The sequence below is a fragment of the Notechis scutatus genome, chromosome Z, assembly GCF_049901735.1.
Source record: "Notechis scutatus isolate UNSWTSFEM ecotype Mainland chromosome Z, rNotScu1.2, whole genome shotgun sequence".
Lineage (NCBI taxonomy): Eukaryota > Metazoa > Chordata > Lepidosauria > Squamata > Elapidae > Notechis > Notechis scutatus.
Window position 1 is genome coordinate 90,542,617 of NC_142025.1, and position 26,759 is coordinate 90,569,375.

Below are 26,759 nucleotides of genomic sequence, written 5' to 3' on the forward strand. Positions count from 1 at the left end.
CCGCCTCTCCTCCTTCCCGTTCCTGGCTTCTCCGCCGGCGCCGACTGTTCCCATCCTCGGGCATCACGTCATTGGCAAAGGGGGCCGGTTTCCTCTGTGGAGGAGGAGGAGGAAGAGGACCCCGCTTTCCATCAGCACCAAGGAGAGCTCCTCCCGACCTTCCCTCCCCTGTCGCCATTCATCCGGCTTTGGCTGCTTTTTTTCATCCAAGAAGGGGGCTGGAGCTAATTTGGGGAAGGGAGAGAGGAGGGAGATATTTCAGAGCCATCCGCTCTTGGGGGAGGTTGACTCAACGCCTTGTTTTCTGGGGGAGAATAGGGAGAAGAGGAAGGGGGAGGGGAGGGGGTGGGGAGGAGGAGGAAGAGGAGCAGGAAGAGGTAGCAGTGACACCACCAGGGCTATTGGGAGCATCTTTCCCCTGGATGGAATCACATTGTATCCGGTCCACTATGGCGCTGGGGTTGTCCTCCAAGAAAACCTCTTCCCGGAACATCTCAGTAGAAAGGAAAAATCTGATTACAGTCTGCAGGTAAGAGACTCTTTCACTGTCGGGGTGGGGATGGGTGGTGGTGGAAGCAGACTGAATAAAAGGGTATTCATACAGGCATGTTCCCTAAGATAAAGGTGGCAGGAAAGCCAGATTAGTGGGCAAGGTGGAAATGAAAGGTGCCTTTTCTCAATATTTTAATTTTATGATGAATAATATTTTTTTAGAAAAAGTCTGGAAAAGGCTAAAGATTTACACAACGTTTTGCATACATTTCACACAGGGGGTAGAGCTAAAAAGGCAAAAATACTATATCGAATGATGGGAAAAAAAACAATCAGGGAGATTGGAATTCAAGAGATCCAAGAGGGCAGACTAAGTTGGGCAGACAAGCAAATTGAAAGTTTTAAAAAATGGGGGAAGGGGGACAAATAACAATGGTGATGTAGAGTCCCAAAGCACTGGACTTTAACAGAAGATGGGTCACACTATTCATCACTCCACTCAGCATAGTCAATGGACATACTAATTGGGAATTATGTGAGGTTCAGTCCAGCACATCTTCTATTATATTTGCAGAATCAACTTTTCAGCATATCAATTTATGGATTAGAAACTCAAAGTAATTGTGGTTTCCAGAAATGTATTCTTAATTAAATCAGTAGACTCTAATAACCTAGGAGGTTTTCTCACATGGCCATGGACTTGAGGAATACACCATAAATTATACTGACCTTACCCTAATGCTAGCTATTTTCAGCCTTGAAACCCTTATTTTCATTCACAAACCAATTAGTTAGCTGAGACAGTTTCAGATTGGCAGCTGGAATTGCAGCTCCAGTGCAAGGTGGAAAATTCTGGGAGGCAAGAGAAAGGCTATCTATAATTCTAGTTGTTATAGTGAATTGCTGCCCTTTAGAATTGAAAACATCATAACTTGAATCCCATGAAGAAGCAAGAAATAGGAAACAAAAAGTCACAGGGAACCCTTTCAATATTAGAATCCCTTTTATTCCTTCCCATTCTTTTTCTCAAAGAAAGGAAGGCACTCTCTTGGAAACAATGTTGATAGAAGAATGCTATAGACATCCATTTAGGGAGATATGAGATCTGGGAAGTGACATCACTGTTGAACAGTTGAAGGGACAGCGGGAGAAAAGGAGAACTAGTAGGCAGCTGCTATGGCAACAATCTCCATTTTCCAACAAAGGCATTGAGCAAAAAGTAGAAGGATTACCTTTAGTTTCTAGTTTCTTCAACCTATATCAAAATAGCATTGCTAAAGCAGGGAGAAGATAGTGCAGCTTTTGTTGGAAGGTTAATGTTTTTATTCAGATGGAATAAAATAATAATAGAAAAAACAGTTTGGGAAATAAAAGCAGAGGAGACAATGGGTTTCTTCTATTAAGAAAAATTCATATATCTGACACCAAAGACTGGGTGACCTCTGCTTGTCTATCAAAGTCAACTGCCCAGAAAAACGAATACATGTGGACAATCCTAGCTTAGAGCCAACCAAAGCTTCATGTCTCTTCCTTCCTGGGACTGGCCAGAATTGGATGGCCTGCCTCCAAGCACCCTGTACCTTTTATTCAACAAGATGACCATGAGATTCTGTGCTTTTTGTTTTTCCCAGTGAAGTGAAGAAAGATGTACTCTTCACCTTAATAGGCTTATTTTTTAGGATTGAATGGTTTAAAAAAAAATCACAATTAGTCTTTTATTTTTGGAAAGTTGGGTGCAATGTTGATCATTCTAACTTTCCAAAAAGAGCAGAGGTGGAGAAGATAGAGAATGGGGAGCTAAAATGATGAGAGCAGCTTTTTCCAGTCTGTTGTCTTTCCAATATTTCCAGCCAGCACAATTGTTGACTAAAATATAAATCATAACCCATCTTTCTTAGACAAGAAAATATCAATAATCTGGGCTTTTAAACTTAGGAGGAGGAAATAAACCCCAGGTGATGGATGTAAATCAATATTATTCACACTGTTTTTAAATACAAGTATTCATGGTTTCCACTGAAGAAGAAAATATCTACAGCAAGCATTTTTGTAGACAACTTTTTGCTGCTATTCTTTTTTTCTTAATTTATATAGTGCTTACATAAATTAGAATAAAGAATAAAGACTAGATAATCTTGACTGATAAAATACAAACCTTATCAGCAAATATTTAAATTGACTATAACCCCATTGAACTCAAATAAGATCATCTTCTTTCTATTTACAGATAAGGCTAGTCTTATGTATAACACTCTTTCTATAAATACACATGACAAGCATAATTGATAACAAAAATACCACAGAAAGAATATTGACATACAAAATGTGCTTTGCAGGGGGAGCAGGCTTTGTAGAGAATCTTGAACATGTGCTAATTATTTTTTTCTTACCTTTGGGAAACAATTATGTGAAAAGGCAATTGCTTTATTTTTCACTGGGCTACATTTTGAATGCTGAATTAAGGAATGAGAAATCATGATACTCATTAACACTATTCATTCTTCTCTTCATTTTACTTTAAAAAAAAATAGGTGTATATGTTAAGGAACTTGATAAATACTCAAGTGATAACATTAGGCAACATTCTGAATGGTACTGACCAAATTCAGCCTAACCATTGAAGATAAATTACAGCATTATGCTTCACCTACTTTGATATGGCAATAGTATATGTTTTGGATGCTGAGGAGTGGATGGATATCACTATCAGAATTTCTCTAAGAGCATCTAACTAGTTGCTATTTGGTCAGATAATTCTGGTGTTATTATTTTCAATCTTCAAGTAGTTCACAGAATGTAGAGGTTTAGAGATGGATTAAAACACTCATTGCTTTCTGGGTTGTGCAAATGATTTCACATCAGCCTGGAAAGATGCAGCTTTTTAAATACGAAAATAGTTGCCTCACACATGCTTCCATATAATGTAAAGCAGCTCATTTCAAAGGTTTAAACAGCTCTGATGCTTATTTTGAATAACTTAAATCATATTTTCAATTAGCTTCAATTTCATGTTTTTATGGAACTTCCAGGAATATTTTTCAGGCATTGCAGCCATAGCATAGGTAGATCATGAAAAGCCAATACCAAAAAAAAAAAAAAAAGATTAAATTGCAGAGGCTATGTAAACCAGGCAGAAAGGCAAATAACAAGAGACATTCTGAATGGGTTTAATGCTAAATGCATCACAGGAAGCTAACTGTCAGTAGATCAAGTAATCTGTTATATTGCTTTTAATTTTTTAAAAAATAAAGATTGAATCAGGAATCTTTACTGATTGATTGATTCTTTTTAACTGCCAACTCTAATGGATTTTTCAGGCATACTATTGTATGCACCTGCTCCTTTCAAGCTGACCTGAACTAAAATGCTTATATTAGATTTTTAGCCAATTAGGAGATCAGGTTAGCAGCCAAATTGAATCCAAGGAATAATTGAAGGTGTGAAAATCAAGAAGATGTTTCCAAAATTTTTGTGATTATCAATTGATATTAACCTTTATTAGATAGAACTGGCAAATTTCAAGTGTATATTTAATGGCAAAATACATTATAGCATGATGAGTTCATCTTTGCTTTCACAGAGATCTAATTTTTCTGATATTCACATTATTCGTGTGACCATGGGTGAATAGGCGGCAATATAAGTTCAATAAATAAATAAATAAACAAATAAATTTGTGTGAACTTACAACCTAAGCTTGATTTTCTAATTCATATTTGAATACCTGGTTAGGTAACTGCAAAACTTGTTTACAGACTGTAATGTTTAATTAATTACACAATGCACTTAGTGTTGTATAAGCACATGCAGCTTGAGAAACAAACAGAAGCAAAATACATCAAAATACAATATAATTAAGTTATAACAGTAGAAGTTGTAAAATGCAGAACAGTGAAACATTGAGTAAAAGCTATGTTTCTCAGACCCCTGAAAGCTAAGAAAAATTTTATGTGAGCTATTTGTACACATACTTCACTTTGCATTTAAAAGAATTAGCTTTTAACATATAGAGAAATAGAAATAATCTCCCCTAACAGAATTCTAATTATTATCATTCAATGATATTAGATATTTCTAATTAGTTGAAAGCCAGCCTAGAATGGTGATTCATGCAGAGATGCTATTGGCAGCCTCATCTGAGAGTGAGTAATTTTTTTTAAGAGGGACCAATCCATTCACAGATACTACACTCTTACCCAGCATCCAGCAAAACACAGACATAATTATGACCAGAGAAGTGGATCATATGGAAATGCAAGTGCTACTCTCAGAAGTTATTAACAATTTAATTTGTATATGATATCAAATACCTAATATTAGTTTGCAAGAGAGTGCTTAAGGAATATTATTATACTTATTTTTGTGTAAATCTGGTTAGAGATATGGCTATAAATCTCATGAGATTTATGCCAGAAAGTTTTAAGTATTCCTTAATGCACTATTGCTTAAAATTATTACTGGGTATAACAAATAATCTGTTCAATAATTTCCCCAAAGCTGCTTAGAATAAAAATCTCCCACGTTTGTTCACTTGCTTGTTTAATAGCCACATTATTGAAACATAATACATAACTCAGCAATTAAAAATATATACCCAGAATACATTTAAATGATCACCATTATGTTAGTTCCAAATAAGGACATGTAAAAGTTGGATTAATCCAAATTGCTTTCATTTTACTGGAGGAGAAACAAAGAAGTACATAAATATAAGAAAGCTTAGATTGGTCATCTGTTAAGGATAAATTATTCCAATTTGGGAAGGGATGAGCTTCCGGTTCCTGAAGCCTGACCCATTAATCTCTCTCTTCCCACCCCATGTGCTTATTTATTTATTTATTTATTTATTTGATTTGCCAATTGTTTACAAGATAATAAGTATAAGTGTATACATAGTTGTGAATACATGAAATGGGTACATATAAGAAAAATAAAAGAATAAGAGAAACAATAGGACAGGGACGGTAGGCACGATGGTGCGCTTATGCACGCCCCCTACAGACCTCTTAGGAAAGGGGTGAGGTCAATAGTAGACAGTCTAAGGTTAAAGTTTTTGGGGTTTGGGAATTTAGGCCAAGTTATCTTTCACTAATCTGAACACTTCTACCCCCAGGATCCTCACTAAAAGTTTCCAGCTCTCCATTTACTAAATAGCAGGATTTTTTATGACCGGTGATTAAGGTAGATGTTTTTTAATTGTAAAACCTACATTTCATCACATAATTCTTACTGTGGAATACATGAGTGATGTTCATTTATAGTACCTGACCATCATATATTGTTCTCTCTGATGGACACTAGGATTGTCCAGGCAGTGACAAGGCACCAATGGGCTTTAAAATAATTCTCTGTTAACTCTGAAACTTGCAGTAAAAAATAACTAATGTCAAATGTTGGAAGGCAGATCATTTAAGCACTCAGTAGCAGTGTTATTAAGATATGGATATGAAGTTCCACATATGACGAAAAGGTGGTTGTTATTGACTTTCTCAGTTCTGAATTAAGAAAGAGTCAGGTTTGGCAGGGAAGGCAAAAATGTTTCTAAGAGCTGTACTTGCTGAGCAAGAGGCATGGGAACAATAGACTATAAGGAGTGTTAGCGTGCAGACTCAGGAGCTGCCTCACTAGGGCTGAGCCCAGCCTTTTTCCTGCTGCTACTTTATGAGCAAAGGCTCAGTCAGTTGTGGAAAAGGAAGAATTTTGTCTTATGCACATATTTTGCAAAGAATTAGAAAAGCTGTATCTGATTATTTGGCTTCTTTTTCCTTTTAATTCTGTTTATGTTTCCTTTTTTCATTCAATTGTAGATTCTCTGTGAAGACTTTATTGGAAAAATATACGATAGAACCCATTGATGATTCATCAGAAGAGTTTGTCAACTTTGCTGCAATTTTAGAGCATATACTCAGCCATCGTTTCAAAGGGGATCATGGTAGGTCAAATAAATGTATCTTGTGGATGACGAGGATGATGATGATGGTGCTAATCTGCATCACTGCAAATTTTATATATGGAGCTAAGCAAAAAACTGCCAAGTCCATGCATGACTGCTTAGCCTATGCATGACTGATGCCTGCAAATTGTTTTGGTAAAACAGAGGAATCCCCTTTTATATTCCTTCTGTATCCAGCATAAGATTGGATATTTTTTAAAGAAAACCTCATATAGAATAGAATCATAGAATGGAATTTTTAATATAAGTCCCACTGATGTCAATATAACTAAACTGAAATGTCAAAGACTGAGCTTAAATATCTTTCAAAAACAATGGTTTGATAAAATGGTGGTTGATCTGCATATCTCTCATCATTATTCAGCATACAGTATAAATTCGGGATATGTCTCAGTGCAATATAGTAGTTTACCCTTCTGATAGGTAAGCAGCTAACTCTGTTTGCTTCAGGGCCACTCTTATCAATCCAATCTGTAATACGGGTCAGAATTATTGCTTTCTTAAAGACTAAAGAAATTATGTTAAGAGATGGTGATTGTCAAGAAATAAACATTGAATCCGATGGATGGATGGCAGGGTCTAAAAATAAAAATAAAACCCTTCTGAATCAACTCAAAAGTTAATTCCATTCATAGTTCTGTGTCATATATTGATATATATTGATCTCTATTGGGAGCAGCCAGGAAATTATGTTATCTTAGGGCCTCAACAAGTATTTTGGAGCCTAAGTGAACAGGCTATTTATATTTCTGAATTATTATTGTTATTTGTCTCTTCCCAATATAGTCAGTTTGGATAAGATGCTGAAGTAGAAACTAAGAGGCTAAATTCCTGTCCCCTGCAGGCATGAAAGCTGGCTGGATAATTTTATGTACTCTATCCTGAATTGTACAAAATAAAGGCAGGATGTAAATACTTACATGCAACTAAAAACAAATATTTTTATTTATTTTTAATGAACTAAAACTGTTCTATACACTTATTTCTGCAAAGGCAGTTGGTGGTGGGAGCTCTGTATAAAAGGAGAAAAGGGTACGTCTGAATAGGCTTCTCTGAGAGTTATCACCTGCCTTTTCCTTTTTTCTTCCCTGGGTCTTCCCAAGGTATGGCAGGCAGTACCATGTATAATAATTGATGTGGGACTAATCATGTTTTCTGATACAATTTCAAAATCCACCTTCTAAACAATATCTGATATATAATTAGAATTAAGCACATCTGATTTTGACATTCATACACAATTCCACTCCCATTCATCCCAAATTGTTATGATACTATATATGTGCTGGTTTTTTTTTTTAAGCAAGCAATGGAATTGTTTTGTGATTCCTGTTGTAGTTGATTGCTATATTTCAATACACCCTGACATCTAATATTAGAGACAGACCTGTTTCTGGTGAACTTTGATAAAGGACATTGATCAAAGTACTTTATATTGGTCATTGACTAGACTAGATATAAAAAGTTTTAATACACTAGGGATGAAGAAGCAATGTATATACATAAATATGTTAATATGCGTCTATGATAGATTTAAGATTAGACTCCTTAGCAAGTAGCAGCTAATAGACAGCCATTCATTATTGATCAGTATTGTCTGCACTACACTACAAGTCTTTCCCCTCCTTCCCTCCCTGCTTCCTCCTAGGTCCTGCCAGTTGGTTTAGCTCTGATGGACAACGTGGCTTCTGGGATTACATCCGCCTGGCATGCAACAAAGTCCCAAATAACTGCGTCAGTAGTATTGAAAACATGGAAAACATAAGCTCCTCCAGGGCTAAGGTCAGAAGATCTCAGGGACTGAGGGAAGCCCTGTTGGGCCGACACTGCCATTACATATAGCTAAGTGGCCACTTCAGATGATAGATGCTGGGGGCTGTGAATGACAGCCAGGTATATGAAGACAGAGCTGTTTGTGCTACACAGCCTACCCTACCTCCTAACATATGGCCTTTTGATACTATGGAGGTTGCTATTCAATTGCCAGTTTATTTCTATATGTGGGATGGTGTTGGAAAGCATCTTGACTTTTACCTCACTTGACAAAATTCTTTGGGCCCGCCCATAACCCAGCTTACCTTCCCTGCAGCTGTGCATCTGACTATATATGCAGATAGCAGAAGCAGAAAGAAAAGTAATACGACTTCTAAAAATGGTTTTTAAAACTCAAGCATTTATCTATGCTACATTGCTCCAGGATGTAGCAAAATTTGGTAGTTGATATTGTTGGTATACATTGTGTTTCACAAAACTGAAAGAACTACATGGTTAATGGAAATATTCAAACATGAAAAGTACTCTAATTTCTTTCAAAAGTTGGACACATTATCTTCTCTTATGTTAATCCAATTTGATGTTAGTCCTACTTTTCTAAATCATTTGACAATGTTCAGTTTGTGGTAGTTTTTTGTCTGAGGAATAGCTATAATTAAACATTTAGAAAGGAATTCTGTTGTCCACATTATTTCATATACCTGAATTTGACGTGAATCTGCATTATACGATAAAGATAGCTGGAAAGAATCTTTTAAACAGGTAAAAATCACGTCAAAGGGATTTTGTCTTTAATTAATTTAGACCTGTACTGCTTCCCAATGGATGAATTATGGGAAGCTTTTATCTCTTATTTAATTTTCCATCACACTTATTTGATCCTCATTATTACTAAATACAAACTTCAATGGTTGAATTTCTCACTCTTGATTACTAATTAAGTTTAAGATTCAGAGTTAAGTAGCTCACTTTTCAAATCAAAGATAACATTTATTTTTTATTAATTTTAATAACTCATTGTTTTATTTGAATTTGTCTGTTAAGTCTACAGTGACTTATCAACTATCTTTGAGGTGAGTTTCCTGAATTTCTATCTGTTTCTGTTGGCTACTTGTGGCCAACAGAAACAGTGTGTGTGAATTATCTCCCCTTGATGAAAATCATGGCTTCAGATTCCCCATGAGTCATTGATTTGGACACACATTGCATCTGGAAACAGAGATTTGGTGAGCAGCATCTTTTCTGAGAATGATGTCTATACTGTGGGATTAACTAGTTGTTTTGATATGGAGAACTGATAAAGAATCTGCTTCCAGCAAAGGCAGAAATAGTAAGGCAATCATTAATACTTTGTATGAGTTCTTTATCATTTATATTTATTTATGCCAGAGCTACAATGTCCTGTTGTAAGAAAATGGACGTAAAAGATTAAGGCTTAAATGTTTTGTCATAATTGAGATTTCTATCTAGGACATCCTCCAGCATGGCACATTGACACTCGTAAACGTATGCTGGGAGGTAGGAAAAGTCAACATGATTATTGTCATCCCATGCCCAGGATCAAAACACTACAGTCGCAGGGCCTTAATTGTGCTACATCCATCTTGTGGATGTTTTGACTGTTGTTGACATACACATAAATACCACTCCCACCCCCATCCCCATGACAGCCTCGGGCACTTTCATTATTTTTTTTAAATGGGGTGAATTGAGTCTCTATGTTTCTTTCCTCTTAGGCCACACTGAGGAGCAAACATGTTGGCTCTACTGCAACTCAACAACAGAAAGATAAAAGGGCCTATTTGTATGTTGCAGAGCCTCCTGGTCCCACACATCAGGCATTGCATGTGGGAAGAGAACAAAAGGCCCACCCAAAAATCACCAGATCAAGAAAGAGGAACCCATTTGTTCTCTTTTCCTACATTCCCTGCTAAAACAGTAGGTGGCTGAGAACGGAGAGATCTCCTTTCCCACCCTCTCAATCCTATTTGTTCTCAGTCTTATTTCTGAGTGGGCATGTAGTGAGGTCCTGGACTGGATTTCCTTCTTCGTCTTTCCAAAACTTTTAACTCAAAGGGAGTTAATTCTGTGAAACCCCATTCCGGAGGGAAGAGAGGTCAGCTGATTTCATTGTGAAGTCAGTCTGCATACCTATACTCTGAGGAAATGATGGAGAGGAGCCATGGCTTTCTGAAATTTATTTCCAGCCATTTGAGGGCCATTTGAGAAAAAGCTGAGTTGGAGGAGGAGAGAGAGAGGAGAGAGAGAGAGAGAAGAGGAGACCCTATCGTCTTAAATATAACTTGTCAGAAATTCAGTTTTATAAAAGCGGGAGAGTTACAATTATTTATGACAAATGGGATCAAACTTTCCGTTGCTAAGCAATATAATCATTAAGTGAGTTGCATCCAATTTTATGACCACTTTTGCTATGGTTGATTTTGCTTGTCAGAACGCCCATTTGGAATGTCATAAATGGCAATGACTTCATGACACTGATACCAGTGTGTGTGTGAGTGTGTGTGTGTGTGCAAGTTGCCAAGTGCCCAAATTTTGATCATGTGACTGTGAAGATGCTGACTGTGAGGATGCATGAAATCAGTTGTAACTGACATCTTTCAGCACCACTGTAACTTTCAATAGCCATTAAACAAATGGTCATAAGTTGAGGACAATCTGTAAGGCAAAATCTTTGGAGAGGGTGAGACATACTGACTTTTAAAAGGAATAATATTAGGAAACAGCAGTGGATTAAATTAATGTCACAATGGGAACCTTCACTTGGCTGTCATTCAGCTTTCCTTAGATTTTTCCTGGCTATCTTTACTTTGTGTACAGATTCAGGTTGAACTAGATATAAATCTTTTTCAGCATTGGCCAGAATCTTGTGTTGAGTTAGTTCCTGTACATTTACAAGGAAAATTTTTTGTAGTGCTGCTTGTTCTAGCAAACTTTCTGTTTTAGGGCCGGGCATGGATTCGTGTGGCTCTGATGGAGAAGCGCATGTCTGAGTATATTGCTACAGCACTTCGGGATACTAGAACAACCAGGTAAGAACATCTGTGCTTGCACCAAATAGTAACCCCCTTTTCTTTTGCTCCATTTTCTCTGATCAAGTAGGTCTGGAGACCAATTCCCTAGTTATTTTCCCAACCAAAATTACAACTATTTGAAGGAGCTCATATAGGCCCACAAATCCTACCAAATACTAATAGGAAGGAAAAAGCTGTCCCGAGCTCATAAATATAAACACAGTGTAAACTTACATGCATGTACTTAGACATTTCAGAATCTCAAAAAGTGGAGTCCAGTTTGGAAATCTTGTTCTGGGTATATAATGACTTTACTGTTATTTTTCTGTTGTTTTTCAGTATATAGTAGCCATAAATGAACTTGTATTCTGCAAGTGCAAGGCAATTACTTTCAACTCTTTCTGCAAATCTGTGCATTTTAAATTCTAAGCCTAAATGGGAAAGAGGCTCTTATAGTGCAATATTTGGCACTGGCCCAGTTTTTTAATTGCTTGATACTGACCTCATATACAGAAAAAGCTGTGCCTAATGTGCTGCCTCTACGATGCAAAAATGTCATGTTCAAACTGTTGACTAAGTAGGTTTCTTTGGGTCTAAATGTATTATATACACCAGCATTTTTGAATGGCTTAGAGCACAGATGTCAAACTCAATTGTATCGCGATATTTTTTCCTCTGAGGAGCCGGAGTGAGCATGGCCTGTGTGTGATACATCTGGCTCGTAGGCTGCCAATTTGACACTCCTGGCTTAGAGGTATCTTGATCCTGCCTGGAGGATGGACTTGAGGAGGCCAATGAGCCTGTAAACCCCTTTTGGTATCTTTCAAGCTCCTATCCAATCTAAGTTTTGATATTTTGATGTTTTTAGTTTTCTTATTGTAGTTGGCAGGCTGCAAAGGAAAGCATCTGCTTTTGGTTTAATTTTTAAGAATATGTTTGGGAACCCAAATAGAGCCCCATATAGTTTTTTCTTGAAATATAAAGTAGTGGGCTGCTGTGGCTAAGGGAGTTGGTTAAAAAGTGCCCAACTGTCCAGAAAAAGAACAAAAGTAAGCAAGAGTTGTCAAACGTTTCCTGTAAAAAGAAAGATGGATGCAATGGCAGGCATTATTTCAATAAAGTAATATTTTATAAATAGTTTTGATATGGGATGGCCTTATATTATCTATGTGCATTGTATATATTCCATTCTACTCTAAGGGTGAAGTGTGTAAATGTACATTTTTTTTTATGTTTGTAATGCAGATAGTCTTTGACTCACAACAGTTCATTTAATGACCTTTCAAAGTTACCATGACACTGAAAAAAGTGACTTGCTGTCAGGATTCCGATAGGTGCCCTAATTAAACCATGAGTCTCAAGCCAAGCTTAAAAACAAAAATCCAGTTATTTATTAGGAGCTTCATGCCGGCATGGACCAGGTGGAGCCAACTCTCACTGCAGTTAATTTGCACTTTGCCTCTGACCCTGTTTCCTCCTCCCCCAAGTTTGTATGATCAATCACATTTCCCAATGAAGCAATTTCGCAGGTTATAAAAGTCCCTCCCTCTGGCCACTGTGAGTTACCATAGAGATGGCCTTGGAGATTTGGGTGGAATGTGACTTGTTTTGACTGAGATATTAGCTCCTTAAGGCAGCAGCGAAATTCGCTCTCCCATCCCCCTTTCCTATGGCAACTCGAGAGCAGTTCAGGGATGCTTTGTGAAGGTGACCTGTACAAAGCAAAAACAATTTGAGTACAGATATAGATTTTAGGGTTGTGATTCCCTCCAGGCTTATTTGGATTGTCTGCATGGAATTTAGCTATGAGGTGGTCAGCTTGAATGTTTCTACTCTTTACCCAAGATGCCTCTGCTAAGGGATAACCCCCCCCCCACTTGATTAAATACTGGAGCTGTATCCTGTGCCATCTCAAGTTGAGGATTCATTGCACCTCATAATGGGTTTGTCCCCCTATGACTACTCGGTCCAGGGGCTCATGGGGTAGCGGTCTCAATTGACCAACTATGGGTTTTAAGAGGCTGCTCTGGAATACCAGGTGTATGTTCCCCAGAAATTGGGGCAATTTTAATTGCATCGTCACCAGTTGATGATCTTCACTATGGAGAATGGCCCCATGAACTTGGGTCTCAGCTTCTTACTGGGGAATTTTAACCTCAAGTATTTTGTAGAAAGGATATCTCAGTCAAAACAAGGCACATTCCGCCCAAATATCCTAGGCTGTCTCTGTGGGAACCCACAGTGGTCCGGATGGAATTTCACAACCTGTTAAATTGAATCATTGGGAAATGTGACTGATGACACATATTGGGGGGGGGGAGGAAAATGGGTCAGAGGCAAAGTGCAAATTAACTAAAGTCAGAGTTGGCTCACTGTCAGGGTTCCGACAGATGCCCTAATTAAATCATGAGTCTCAAGCCAAGTTTAAAAAGAAATCCAGTCATTTATTAGGAGTTTTATGCTGGCACGGACTGGCACTTTGCCTCTGACTCTGTTTCCCCCTCCACCCAATATGTGTCATCAGTCCTATTCCCCAATAAAGCAATTTCACGGGTTGTAAAAGTTCTGACCACTGTAGGTTCCCATGGAGACAGGCTTGGAGATTTGAGTGGAATGTGCCTTGTTTTAACTGAGATATCAGCTTCTTAAGGCAGCAGTGAAGTTTGCTCTCCCATCTCCTTTGCCCATGGCAATTTGAGAGCAGTTCGGGGATGCTTTGCAAGTTGACACTTATGTCCATTTTTCAAACTTTTCAAACCATTGCAGCATCCCCATGGTCACATGATCAAAATTCAGATGTTGGTTCATATTTATGAACCATATTTATTCATATTTATGAATAAATATGATTCATATTTATGATGGTTGCAGTGTCCTGGGGTCATGTGATCCCATTTTGCAAACTTTCGGCAAGCAAAGTCAATGGGGAAGCCATATTCACTTAACAACCACATTACTAATTTAACAACTGCACTCACTTAACCTCTGAGGCAAGAAGTCATAAAATGGGTCAAAATTCACTTAACGTGTCACACTTTGCAGAGAAATTTTGGGCTCAGTTGTGGTCATAAGTCAAAGACTACATGTAACAGAACAGTGGGAGATGTCATATCTCCCACTGTTCTAATACAAGTAGTCTTCAACATGACTATTAAATAAGGGCAAATGTGGAAAAAAGATATGGGAGTTGTTCTCATGACTCCCATATTTTTTTTCCACATTTGCCCCTATTTAATCAACAATGTCTCTCTTTCTTCACCTCTCCCTCTATAGGAGATTTTATGACGATGGAGCAATCATGCTGCGAGAAGAATCAACTGTCCTTACAGGAATGCTGATTGGGCTTAGTGCTATAGACTTCAGGTACATTGATGCCCTATTTTTTAAAAATTTGTCTGGATAAGCACTGTTATTTTGGGTAAGTATTATATCTTCCATGATATACCTATTGAATGAACTATGTTTGATTGCCTTTGCACATTAAATCAAATAAAAAATATTGTGATAGTGCCCAGCTGATATTAGAACTGTGATACTTGCCCTAAACTATCTATGGTAGGTGCTCCAAAGAGAGGGATTTTTAAATAACTAAATCCAATCTTGATTTGTTTTACAGTTTCTGCCTCAAAGGGGAAATTATGGATGGTAAGACACCAGTGGTTATCGACTATACTCCATATCTGAAGTTCACACAGAGGTAATGGGTTTTCCTAATGTTGCCTTGTGTCATAGAATTGGGCTATAGACCTGGATTGCAGAAGGTTCTCCAAGTCTAGTAGTGTAAGCTCTGAACAGAGTTCAAGATATGCCTCCCAGAGGAAAAAAAAAGTAAGAACACATTCTAAACTGGCTCCACATGTAACACAGATTGGGTCATCATCATCATCATCATCGGAAATCCTGATGGCAAAATTAATTGTATCTCTTCTGATCATAAATTTGCATAGGATGACAGGGAACAAATTATGAATGCCCCTGCATATTAACAAAACAACAAAAACAAAACCCTTCCCATGAAATAGCAGAATAGGTAGATGCATTAACATTCTTTTTGTAGGTTATTTTTTTTTAATGGAAGTTTTCAGAATGGTATTCTTGGGACCTGAAATGATTAGATATATCTACCGGTTTTAGGACAGGTACGCAATATATTCTTTGAAAGGACCTGTAGAAACTCCTGAAGCCATTCTTATTAGGATCACTAAAATATAGTGCTGCTGTCTGTAAACTTGAGATGGAAATTTATTTATTTATTTATTTATTTATTTATTTATTTATTTATTTATTTATTTATTTATTTATTTATTTGTTTGTTTGTTTGTTTGTCAATCGCTTACAAGATAATAGGTATAAGGATAAACATAGTTGTGAATACAAGAAATAAATACATCTAAGAAAAATAAAAAAACAATAGGACAGGGATGGTAGGCACGTTGGTGCGCTTATGCACACCCCCTACAGACCTCTAAGGAAAGGGGTGAGGTCAATAGTAGACAGTTTAAGGTTAAAGTTGTTGGGGTTTGTGGAAGAAACCACAGAGTCAGGTAGAGTATCCCAGACATTGACCACTCTCTGTTGCTGAAGTCGTATTTCCTGCAATCAAGTTTGGTGCGGTTAACCTTGAGTTTGTATCTATAGTTTGCTCTTGTATTGTTATGGTTGAAGCTGAAGTATTTGTAGGACATTGCAATGTATGATTTTATATACTAATACTTAGATCGGACTGAAAATGGCGTAGTTCTAGGTTTTCTAGGTCTAGAATTTCAAGTCTAGTGGCATAAGGTATTCTGCAACGAGTAGAGGGGTGGAGAACTCTTCTTGTGAAATATTTCTGGACTTTCTTAACTGTGTTAATATCAGATAACGTAATGTGGGTTCCAGACTGATGAGCTGTATTCAAGTATTGGTCTAGCAAATGTTTTGTATGCTCTATGTTTTGTATGTTTTGTGATATTACCGAAGAAAAAGCTACGTAGGATTAGGTTAACAACTCTTAATGCCTTTTTTGGCTATGTAGTTACAGTGGGCTTAGATCATTAGAGATGAGTATTCCAAGGTCCTTTACAGAGCTTGGATCATCAACAAGGTCTTGACTATTCAGCTTGTATTTTATTTTCTGATTTTTTTTTGCCAATATGCAAGACAGAGCATTTATTTATTTATTTATATGTAAATGGAAGACTCTAGCATGCAATTGTGCATCCCATTTCAGTCGCTTTTTTGCAGTAAACTTTAATCTCTCTAGTTATGATTACCTAAGTGATGAAGAGGACCGGCACAGCCTGGAGAGCAGTACCAGTGAAGAGAGCTCTCCTGACCACCCTTACTTACCATTAGTGACTGCAGAAGACAGCTGGTACATTAAATGGCGCAAGATAGAGCAGAAGTTTCGCATCGTCTATGCACAAAAGGTACCTGGAATTCAAGCATGAGCTCGAGGGTCAAATCCACACCTGGCATAAAAGATGTCTCAAAAGGCATTGAAATATTCATGGTTGCACATCTGAAAATACAGCGAGATTTAGAAATAGTGCTTCAGCCTTAGAGAGAGAAAATTGACATAAAGGAGCACCTCCTGTAATCCACAGGACTTCTAAAACCAGCTGTTTTTGAAATTAAAAAACAAAGAAAACAAAACCAAAGAAAGATTTTCCAGGAGGCTCTGAGAATTTGATAGGTCTAAAATAAAACTTCCATGGGAAAGAGCTAATGGATGCAGAGTAGACACGGGGAGGGATTTCTACATGGCTGCACCATATGGAAAATCTTCGCTCTTGTGTTACTTGTATTGGGGAAGAAATTTCCCATGAAGAAAAATCAGATGCTGAGGTTCCTCTAAATTGGTGACTTAAAATGTATTGGATTATGGGAGTGTTTGGTGATATAAAAGTTGTAGCCCAAAATAATTGGAAGTCATCAGATTATGGGATAATTTGCAATAGATTAAAATAGTTATCTGTTCAGAATATGTAACCAATTCAGGAATTAATTAAAGTATAATTGAATTATATATTTACCTTACCAGATAATTCTTAATATATGTTTGATTTCCTCCTCCTCCTCCTCCTCCCCTCCCTCCCACCAAGGAATACACCCAAAGAACAGGTTAGGGAAGGCTGTTCTAAAGCTTTGATTATAATTAACTCCACAAAATACTTTTTGCCAGGCTTTAAATCATTTCATAACTAATTTTGGATTACATGCTAAATAAATCCCCCAGAAGCCCTTCTTTATGCTTCCCTTTGTCAAAAACACAACTGAGAACCACATCTTCTGCATTGTGGTCACCTAAACTTTGAAATGTCCTTTTTAAGGATTACCTTAAAAAGTTTTGGTGCAATATTTTGGTTTAATCTGCTTTCTAAAGACTTGCTTATACTACTAGTTTTGGTATGCTGGGGAATTTAGTCCTGAAACAACTTTTGAAGGTTATTAAGTCAGTAGTCTAAAAAAGAGGTTAGCAGTTCATGGACAAGAGTCATTTTTAAAGTCTTCTTTATTGGCTGTTTTTGCAGAGTTTACTCCAATAATCTATTAATTTTATGGCAATTTTATTATATTACTGAATAGGAATTAATTTTTTCCTTTCCCCCTTAATTTGTTGTGTCCCAGGGCTATCTAGAAGAGCTAGTTCGGTTGAGAGAGTCACAACTCAAGGATCTGGAGGCAGAGAACAAACGTCTGAAGTTAAGGCTGGAAGAGGTGACGGTGCAGAATCAGTTAGAGAAACGGGAGTTGGAAGGGATCATCCTGGAACTGCAGGAGCAGCTGTAAGTAGGATCCAACCCCACATACTCTCTTTGCCAGTAATAAACAGGCCCAAATGGAATCCATTTCCCCTTGTCCTGTGAGGTGGGGATCTCAGATTTGTTAAAACTAGATTCTGAGTCAAGTGGGAGGATGGACACAGTGCTTTTCTCTGGTTCCTTGCTTTGAGCTGATAGGTTGCATTCCCTCCTCCTCAATCAGATTTCCCTCCTCCTGCTCTGCCCTCAGGACGGGCCTCGTTCCTTCAGACAACAGCCAGTTTACCCAACTCTCCAAGGAGATGGCTGCACCTTTGGTGAACCAGTGGCCCTCTTTGGGTACTCTGAACAGTAATGAAAGCCATGCAGAAGCCAAGATATTCAGGAGGTCAGTGTGTATTCTGAATGATGTAACTTTTTCTATAAGATCTCTTGCATCTTCAGCACTGAAGTTGCTGAAAATCTGTGGTGCATGTTTCCTCCATTTCAAGACAAGAAATAAGTTCTACACTTTTCAGTGTGTCTAAAATTCATGGAAAATAATTTAATCTTTCCTAATTTCTGTTTTCATCACTGACTTGCTTATCACATCCCTTCACATGCCTCAGAACTTGTGTAGCATTTTCCCACTAAAATATTGCCTATCTTTGTTCCAAATCTAATTCTCTATTTGCTCAGTCTGGGTCAACTTAAGCAAATAGTTGAATCATAATAAATCCCTTCTAACTTTTCTCTGGTTTCAATTTGTCTTACTAAAATAGCCAATCTGTTTTTAAACAAAGGAAGGACATTCTTTTTCAGAATGAAAGCATCAAACTTTGATGTTTTTGGAAAAATATTAAGGTCACCACCTAATTTAGAGTGTGCATTCATTATCTAGGAAACTTTTTATCCATAGAAACAGGTTTCTTTTGGCAATCCTGACACATGAAGAAATAGGCACAAAAGTTCCTACACTGTCTATAGATGCTACAAAAACACCAAGCTTGTTTGCTGTCTTGACTTTAAATTAGTATGAATTATTCTCCATTGACAAAATTTTGTAACCACTCAATATTAGAATTGGCTGAGCAAAAGAAAGGTAATTTCAAGAATAAAAAGAAGGGAATCAATGGAGAACAATATTCAAGGATTATCCAGAGAAAATGGTGACACCTAGCCAGCCATATCTGAATTGAAAACAAATAAGCAAAACAAATTTGAGCTATATTAATATTTGGATGAAATAATCTATAAATCCTAGGTTATATGCTAAATGGGGAAGAAATAAAACATGCCAGAGGCGAGCAATTACAAACCATAGTTGCATTGTGGCTAAAAAAAATCATTGAAATTCTGCCTGAAAAGCAGACTATCTGACTTCAGTAGCTACATAGATTGCCTTGTTTTAAGATGTGCCTCCTGTACACACCAGAATTATACAGCCATGGGGTATTTTTCTGGCAGCCTGCTAAAGTCTTTCCAAAGGGTGCCTTTGGAATTATGAGACCAAGTTATGAGCCCTTTAAACATGGTTCATGTGATGGGCATGACCAAGATCAATTATAAACCACCTATTGAAAAAAAATCAAAATGAAGATATTTGCAGGATGCCCTCTTGACATTCACCTTTTTTTCCCCTGGACATACATACATTCACACACACACACAAACACACACATTTATATGTCTATTTTAAATGAAGTAGGACAGAGAAACTGGCAGATCTCAATAGTTATCATCAGACTACTGCCTTATCAGAATGTACACATTCTGGGATTTAGTTCAGAGACGTCTCCTAATTCTTTTTCCCCCTTTTTGCAGGCACAGCTTCATGAGCACAGATCAACTCTCCACAGAAATAAGTTTGAGTTCTGATTCACAACGGATGTGTGAAGGGAAACATGAAGGGGAACCTTGGGGGCCACTAGGTAAGAGTTTGCATGGTCTTGGGAAATAGTTGTCATTGGTGTTGTACATCACTCAGCCCTTGTGTCATTTCATTTGGTTTAAGGTTTTCCGAACCCAACCATATTGTCCCGCTCAACCATCTGTGGTTTAGTATGTTAACTCCAAAAGGGTTTACTCTAAAAAAAGAAAGAAAGATGTGCCACAGCTTTTATGCTCTTTGCTTTTCACATTTTCTTTTCCTCTCTACATATGTGAATGCTGGCTCCCACTTTATAGGCTCCCTGATCTCCCTGATCAGACAATTCTGAAAATAATTAAGTCCCATAATTAATATTTTCAAAGGTAAGTATCTTACACAAGAGATTCTTGGCTAAAATCAAGTTTTCTGAGATTATGAAATCACTCTTCCTAGCCTGCTTTCTGGGCAGAGTGTCCAAAATAGTTATTAGTTTTAAGAAATAATTCCAATAATTAATAACAGTGGCTTCTCACAAACCGTAAGTTCTATTTTCCATCAAGCATTGTCTAGTTTTCAGTGACTTCACATTTAGAAATAAAGCAAAAATATCCTTTGTTGTTCCATCTCCCTCTAGGTTTGCCTTGTTCCAGCTGACTTTCCAATATACACTGCTCAAAAAAATAAAGGGAACACAAAAATAAGACATCCTAGATCTGAATGAATGAAATATTCTTATTAAATACTTTGTTCATTACATAGTTGAATGTGCTGACAACAAACTCACACAAAAATTATCAATGGAAATCAAATTTAACAACCCATGGAGGTCTGGATTTGGAGTTACACTCAAAATTAAAGTGGAAAAAAAACACTACAGGCTGATCCAACTTTGAAGTAATGTCCTTAAAACAAGTCAAAATGAAGCTCAGTAGTGTGTGTGGCCTCCACGTGCCTGTCTGACCTCCCTACAATGCCTGATGGCAGATGGTCTCCTGAGTGATCTCCTCCCACACCTGGACTAAAGCACCCCGCAACTCCTGGACAGTCTGTGGTACAACGTGGTGTTGATGGATGGAGCGAGACATGATGTCCCAGATGTGCTCAATTGGATTCAGGTCTGGGGAACAAGCGGGCCAGTCCATAGCATCAATGCCTTCGTCTTGCAAGAACTGCTGACACACTCCAGCCACATGAGGTCTAGCATTGTCATGCATTAGGAGGAACCCAGGGCCAACCGCACCAGCATATGGTCTCACAAGGGGTCTGAGGATCTCATCTCGGTACCTAATGGCAGCCAGGCTACCTCTGGCAAACACATGGAGGACTGTGCAGCCCCCTAAAGAAATGCCACCCCACACCATTACTGACCCACTGCCAAACCGGTCATGCTGGAGGATGTTGCAGGCAGCAGAACGTTCTCCACGGCGTCTCTAGACCCTGTCACATCTGTCACATGTGCTCAGTGTGAACCTTTCATCTGTGAAAAGCACAGGGCGCCAGTGGCGAATTTGCCAATCTTGGTGTTCTCTGGCAAATGCCAAACGTCCTGCACGGTGTTAGGCTGTAAGCACAACCCCCACCTATGGACGTCGGGTCCTCATACCACCCTCATGGAGTCTGTTTCTGACCGTTTGAGCAGCCACATGCACATTTGTGGCCCGCTGGAGGTCATTTTGCAGTGCTCTGGCAGTGCTCCTGTCCCTCCTTGCACAAAGGCGGAAGTAGCGGTCCTGATGCTGGGTTGTTGCCCTCCTACGGCCTCCTCCACGTCTCCTGATGTACTGGCCTGTCTCCTGGTAGTGCCTCCATGCTCTGGACACTACGCTGACAGACACAGCAAACCTTCTTGCCACAGCTCGCATTGATATGCCATCCTGGATGAACTGCATTACTGAGTCACTTGTGTGGGTTGTAGACTCCGTCTCATGCTACCACTAGAGTGAAAGCACCACCAGCATTCAAAAGTGACCAAACCATCAGCCCGAAAGCATAGGAACTGAGAAGTGGTCTGTGGTCACCACCTGCAGAACCACTCCTTTATTGGGGATGTCTTGCTAACTGCCTATGCTTTCCACCTGTTGTTTATTCCATTTGCACAACAGCATGTGAAATTGATTGTCAATCAGTGTTACTACCTAAGTGGACAGGTTGATTTCACAGAAGTGTGATTGACTTGGAGTTACATTGTGTTGTTTAAGTGTTCCCTTTATTTTTTTGAGCAGTGTATATTATGTAATTTGGTTCAAATTACCCTGAATATATTAGAATTCAGTAGCCTTTTATATTTTGTCTTAAAATTTGTTTTTTCTCAATCAAAAGGCACACTCGTGACAATAACACAGAAGACTGGCTTCTCTGCAGGATCATAATTCTGTTTTGTATTCTGTCTTCTCATTTTAGGGATACTATTCAAGTAACATTTTATGCAATGCCAGCTTTCTGTCTCTCTAAGACAAATATGTAATTAATTTTTCAATTACAACTGCTGGTTTTTGGATTAAGCTCTAAGTTTTTAATCTTTCAATTAAGTTAATGAACTTTTATTGATGAATTATTAATAATTTATTAGAAAATTATTGAAAATGGCACTAATGCCTGCCGTAGACGGCCCCAGACTCTTCAAATCAATAGATTTCTTTTATAAGCCAAAGTAGAAATTCAACACAAAGGAAAGTTTAGTTGTTTTTAATCTGGCTGTATGCCTTGTTGGGAGTATGAGCCAGTCATGTTCTCAGAGGTGGTCTACACTCATTGTAAAGCCCTCCCTCTCTTCTTTCTGCAGGAAAGGATCCAACTCCATCAATGTTGGGCCTCTGTGGATCTTTGGCCTCTCTGCCTAGCTGCAAGTCTTTAGCTAGCCTAAAATCCAACGAGTGTCTGGTGAGCGACAGCACGGAGCCTAGCCCTGCTCATAGTCCAAGCTGAGACAGTGGCAGGCTATTCTCATAAACCTTAAAAACGTCTATGAAGGAGATTTTGGGTGGACAAATCTTATTGAGTCAAGCCCCTTTGGCTTGATTTCAGTAGGTGGGGAGGGCAACTGAACCATTTATCCAGCTTGATGCAAAAGGGCAATGTGTCTGCTTCCTCATCAAAATATTCTTAGAAACCCAGATATTTTTCCTTAAATTGGGAGCAGAGGAAAAAAAACCCATCCCCTTTATCAGAAAATGGAAGGATTGTCCACAAAAAGCGCTTTTGTAACATGATGCTGTATATATGTAATGTATATTATATATGGTTGAGATTGCCAAAAGGTGGCTGCCTCTGCAAAACAACATTTAAGAAAAAATCCTCTGAATATCTATTGCCAGAGGCAGAAAGATCTGTACAAGTTGAAATCTGCTGCACATCGTTCAATGTGAAGATTTGCACAATGGACAAGGAAATTGCCTGGTCCTGTATCTGTCCCCTTTCATTGAAGTGAATGCTCTGTGGTTGTGTTCCTGAAAACAGCATTTTAAGACATAGTTGTGGGAAGGGAGATAATTTGTTACCCTTCTTAAGCCCACTGCCGCACTCCAAAGACAACTGCAGGATCTGTTTTGGTTAATCGTATTACAGAAAGGGGATTCAAGGCAGCTTCAAATTCTGGAATAACTTTGCAGCACAAGAATCATTTCTGTGTCTTCCTTGGTCCTGCCACTCTTGAATGAGTCTACTTTCAACATGTTTCTCCTGCATGTTGCTATCCCACTGAAAATTTCTGCTATAGGAACAGAACATTGCAAGTTGAAGAACCAATATTTATATCTTGACTTTTGATCTGTGCCATAGTTCTGAAGCAACAAGACAAACACAAGAATCTACTCCAGGATAAATAAAGATCATCACTGGCCAGAACTGAGAAACTGACTGGTACCACCTAGTGAGATTGTTAGAACAGATATTAAATCAAATTAAGGAGCTGGCAGACAATGTTTACTGATGCTTATTTTCTGGTAACAAGTTCAGGCTGGGTTTTTTAAATTCTGCAATCGCTAACAATTTCAACAGTAACCAATTGTGTCAAGAACTGGACAAGCCACTTAGTCTTCCCATTCTTCCCTCCAAGTAAACACATTTTAATGGTTATGTGTAACACAAAAGGGAAGAGCTTCTTCCCATAACCTTGTAATAATGTCAGTATTGTCAAAATTCCAAAACCAAAGCTGAAAACCTTTGGTAAGTCTATGTGGGTGGTGAGAGAATTCACACTTCTTCCATTTAGGATACTGAGAGAGAAACTAGCTGTGCTTATGAGCACTGCAAATTTAGCCTATGTTGCTAGTTACGGTTTGTGAATGTTTAGAACCCTACTCCACTGAATCAGGTAGACTCTGCTATTTTAGCATCACACATTTTCTCATAAGCTATTGTCTGCATATGGCTGAAAGAATGGGGAATTGCTCAAGACCAATTGATAAGCTGAGGGTGGTTGCATGAAACTCAATAGTTTCTCGTCGCTGCCAAGGTTATTTAAGAGAACCTTATCCCAGTGCAACATTTCCCAGTATTAGACTATGTAAATCTTCTGATTTACGACAGGAGCAGCAATACTGTGATCACCTTGCCATATAAGATTTCCTATGGCTGTTAAAAAAATAAATTCAACTCATACTAGGGTCTATCTTTTGGTCTTAGCCAATATATACCACCAGCTCTCAAAACCAAAACTGGATTAAAAGAAATGTTCATGGCTCAGCAATAGTGATCTGCTTATTGGGTGGGGGAAAAAGTCATTAAAATGTTTAAGAGTAAAGGAAGCCATACAGAAGCCAAAAGGAATGTATTGTATCATATTCCGAATTATCCACCATCAGATTCTCCCATCTGGAAAATATGAACTATATGAGCAACAGAAAGTTAGATCCATTCAAAATAATTTCTTCCTTGTCAACTATATATTTTACACTTAAACATTTCTTATTTACATTCTCTTTTATCTTCTAATATATTAATAATGCTATATCCGTTTCTTTGCATTCCTATCATGCCAATGGCCTCAATCTACTGGCTTCATGTGCAGTAACTGTTGTATTTGGGCTGCTCAAAATTTTAACAGCTTGCATGCTGGTGAAAAGGAAGGTCATATTTCAGTTTGCTGAAACAACATTATTAGAGATCTAATGATTTACTGCTGATATTGCAAAGACATGTGATCTACATACACATAATATACTAAACTTGTTCACAAAGACAAAAAGAAATCACATTGTGGCCTCATTTACCCAATACACTGACACGACAGTTGAGTTTACATCTTATATTGAAGAAAACTCCTATTTAGCCTGGTGTACCATGCTTTGCAAACTCATCCATTGAAACCAAGTTTCCTCTCTTTGTTCATACAATAAAATATATTTATGGGTAAATCTAGTGAATCAGCATGCTAGAGTGAAACAAAAAGAATAACAACACTCAACATTTTATTTAGGAATCAAATGCATCCCTCTAATCATGACAATTCTCACTAGATAGGAATTTAAAGATTTTTATATAATACCTTAAACTAGGATGGACATACTTTTTGTTGCCAGAGGCCTCATGGCAGTGTGTGTGCCATTTTTTTGGTCACCATTGTGTGTGTGCCATTTTTTTGGGCCTTGAGAAAATGTTGGTGGACTGCAGAGAAATCTCACTCCCAGAGCACCCTCCCAAAGCAATTAATCCAGGCTGCACAGAAACACAAGGCTGCACTGTCCACATGGCCCACAGGAATGCTCCCCGCCCACTCACTCCTTACCTGGCAAACTTGCCTGCTAAAATTGCTATTTTTCCTTTTTCCAACCATCATCTGTTCTGCTTTGCTGGGAGATTTAGATTAGCTAGGAAGCAGGAAATGGTAGGATTTCTTGCTTTCTAGCTAGTCTTTAGATCTTCAGGTCTGCTTCCCTTAGGACTGAAGGTTTGCTTGCAAGCAAATTCAGTGCAGACTCACGGCAAGCAAATTTGAGAGATTGAGCTAGCTGATGGCAGATAGATAGATGATTCTATGAGCAACTCAATCTGCCTGCTTTGCCTGATTTTGGGTAAAATTGCTTTAATAAAAAAATTCAATATTTACATACATGGTGTGTTGTGCGTTAATTTTGTGAGTTAGCTTGCTAGCAAATTTTATGAGTTTGCTTGCAATCAAAATTTATGTGACAGATTGAGCTAGCCAATGGCAGATAGATAGATTTCTGAATGAATCTGTGATTCTGTGAGCAACTCAATTTGCCTGCCTGCTTTGCCTGATTTTGGGTAAAAGTTGCTTTTTATAAAAAATTCAATATTTATATAAATATTTATAATATTTACACACAAGCCATGTCCAGCCAGTCACACAACCACCAAGCCACATCCACAAATTATGTCACGCCCACAGAACCGGTAGTGGTCCCTGGGATCTAAAATTAGGAATTTGGTGGTCCCTGAGGTCCAAAAGTTTGGTGACCCCTGATATAGAGTACAGGGAACACGGTTTTATCATCACTGAATTGAGATGGATGACTTTCCCTGATTTTTAAAAATAATGCTATTCCCTTATGGGGTAAGGAAACAGAAAAGTATTAAGAAAAATTAAGCAAAAGTAATTAACTACTGGAAATAGGGCATTCTCATTAAATTTTATTATTTCAAAATGATTCACTATATTCTCTATAACCCATCAAACTATTGTATTGGTGATACATCAATTCCAACAACGTATTTTGTTCTTTAAACTTATCATCTGTCTTTTTTTGACAATGTCATTCCAAGATTTCAGATAACAGCAGAAAATCATACTCTTCAGTGTTCTTCCTAAATTCCAATAGCATGGTCAAAAGATATGAGATCTCAAAAACAGTGACCTGAGTTTTATAATACAATCTAAGGGTACCCAATGAGGATGCAAGGAAAGGAAAACCCAACAGAAAGACATATCAACAGTCAAGTAATGTGTACTGCTG

The 26,759-nt window shown here is 38.0% G+C and overlaps 1 protein-coding gene across 2 annotated transcripts; it reads left to right on the forward strand.

Moving 5' to 3' along the window:
• The first annotated feature begins 327 nt into the window (after nt 1-327).
• Nucleotides 328-23,805, forward strand: RUNDC3A (RUN domain containing 3A). Of its 2 annotated transcripts, none has more exons than XM_087946413.1 (11): nt 328-529; nt 6,300-6,424; nt 8,094-8,227; nt 11,183-11,268; nt 14,524-14,613; nt 14,867-14,947; nt 16,496-16,661; nt 17,863-18,020; nt 18,220-18,384; nt 19,800-19,906; nt 22,628-23,805. In XM_087946413.1, exons 1-11 carry the CDS (start codon nt 423-425, stop codon nt 22,768-22,770), a joined length of 1,362 nt encoding a protein of 453 aa, XP_087802539.1. In that variant the 5' UTR covers nt 328-422; the 3' UTR covers nt 22,771-23,805. The 2 variants fall into 2 exon arrangements, with proteins under 2 accessions (XP_087802539.1, XP_026535562.1); XM_026679777.2 differs by having other exon boundaries at nt 18,247-18,384.
• The last annotated feature ends 2,954 nt before the right edge of the window (nt 23,806-26,759 follow it).

What these genes read in the sequence shown, in the direction of transcription:
- RUNDC3A (XM_087946413.1), top strand. Translation starts at nt 423, where the DNA reads ATGGAATCACATTGTATCCGGTCCACTATGGCGCTGGGGTTGTCCTCC. An exon ending in AATCTGATTACAGTCTGCAG is followed by an intron (nt 530 to 6,299) that starts GTAAGAGACTCT and finishes ATTCAATTGTAG; the next exon opens with ATTCTCTGTGAAGACTTTAT. An exon ending in TATCTGAAGTTCACACAGAG is followed by an intron (nt 14,948 to 16,495) that starts GTAATGGGTTTT and finishes TAATCTCTCTAG; the next exon opens with TTATGATTACCTAAGTGATG.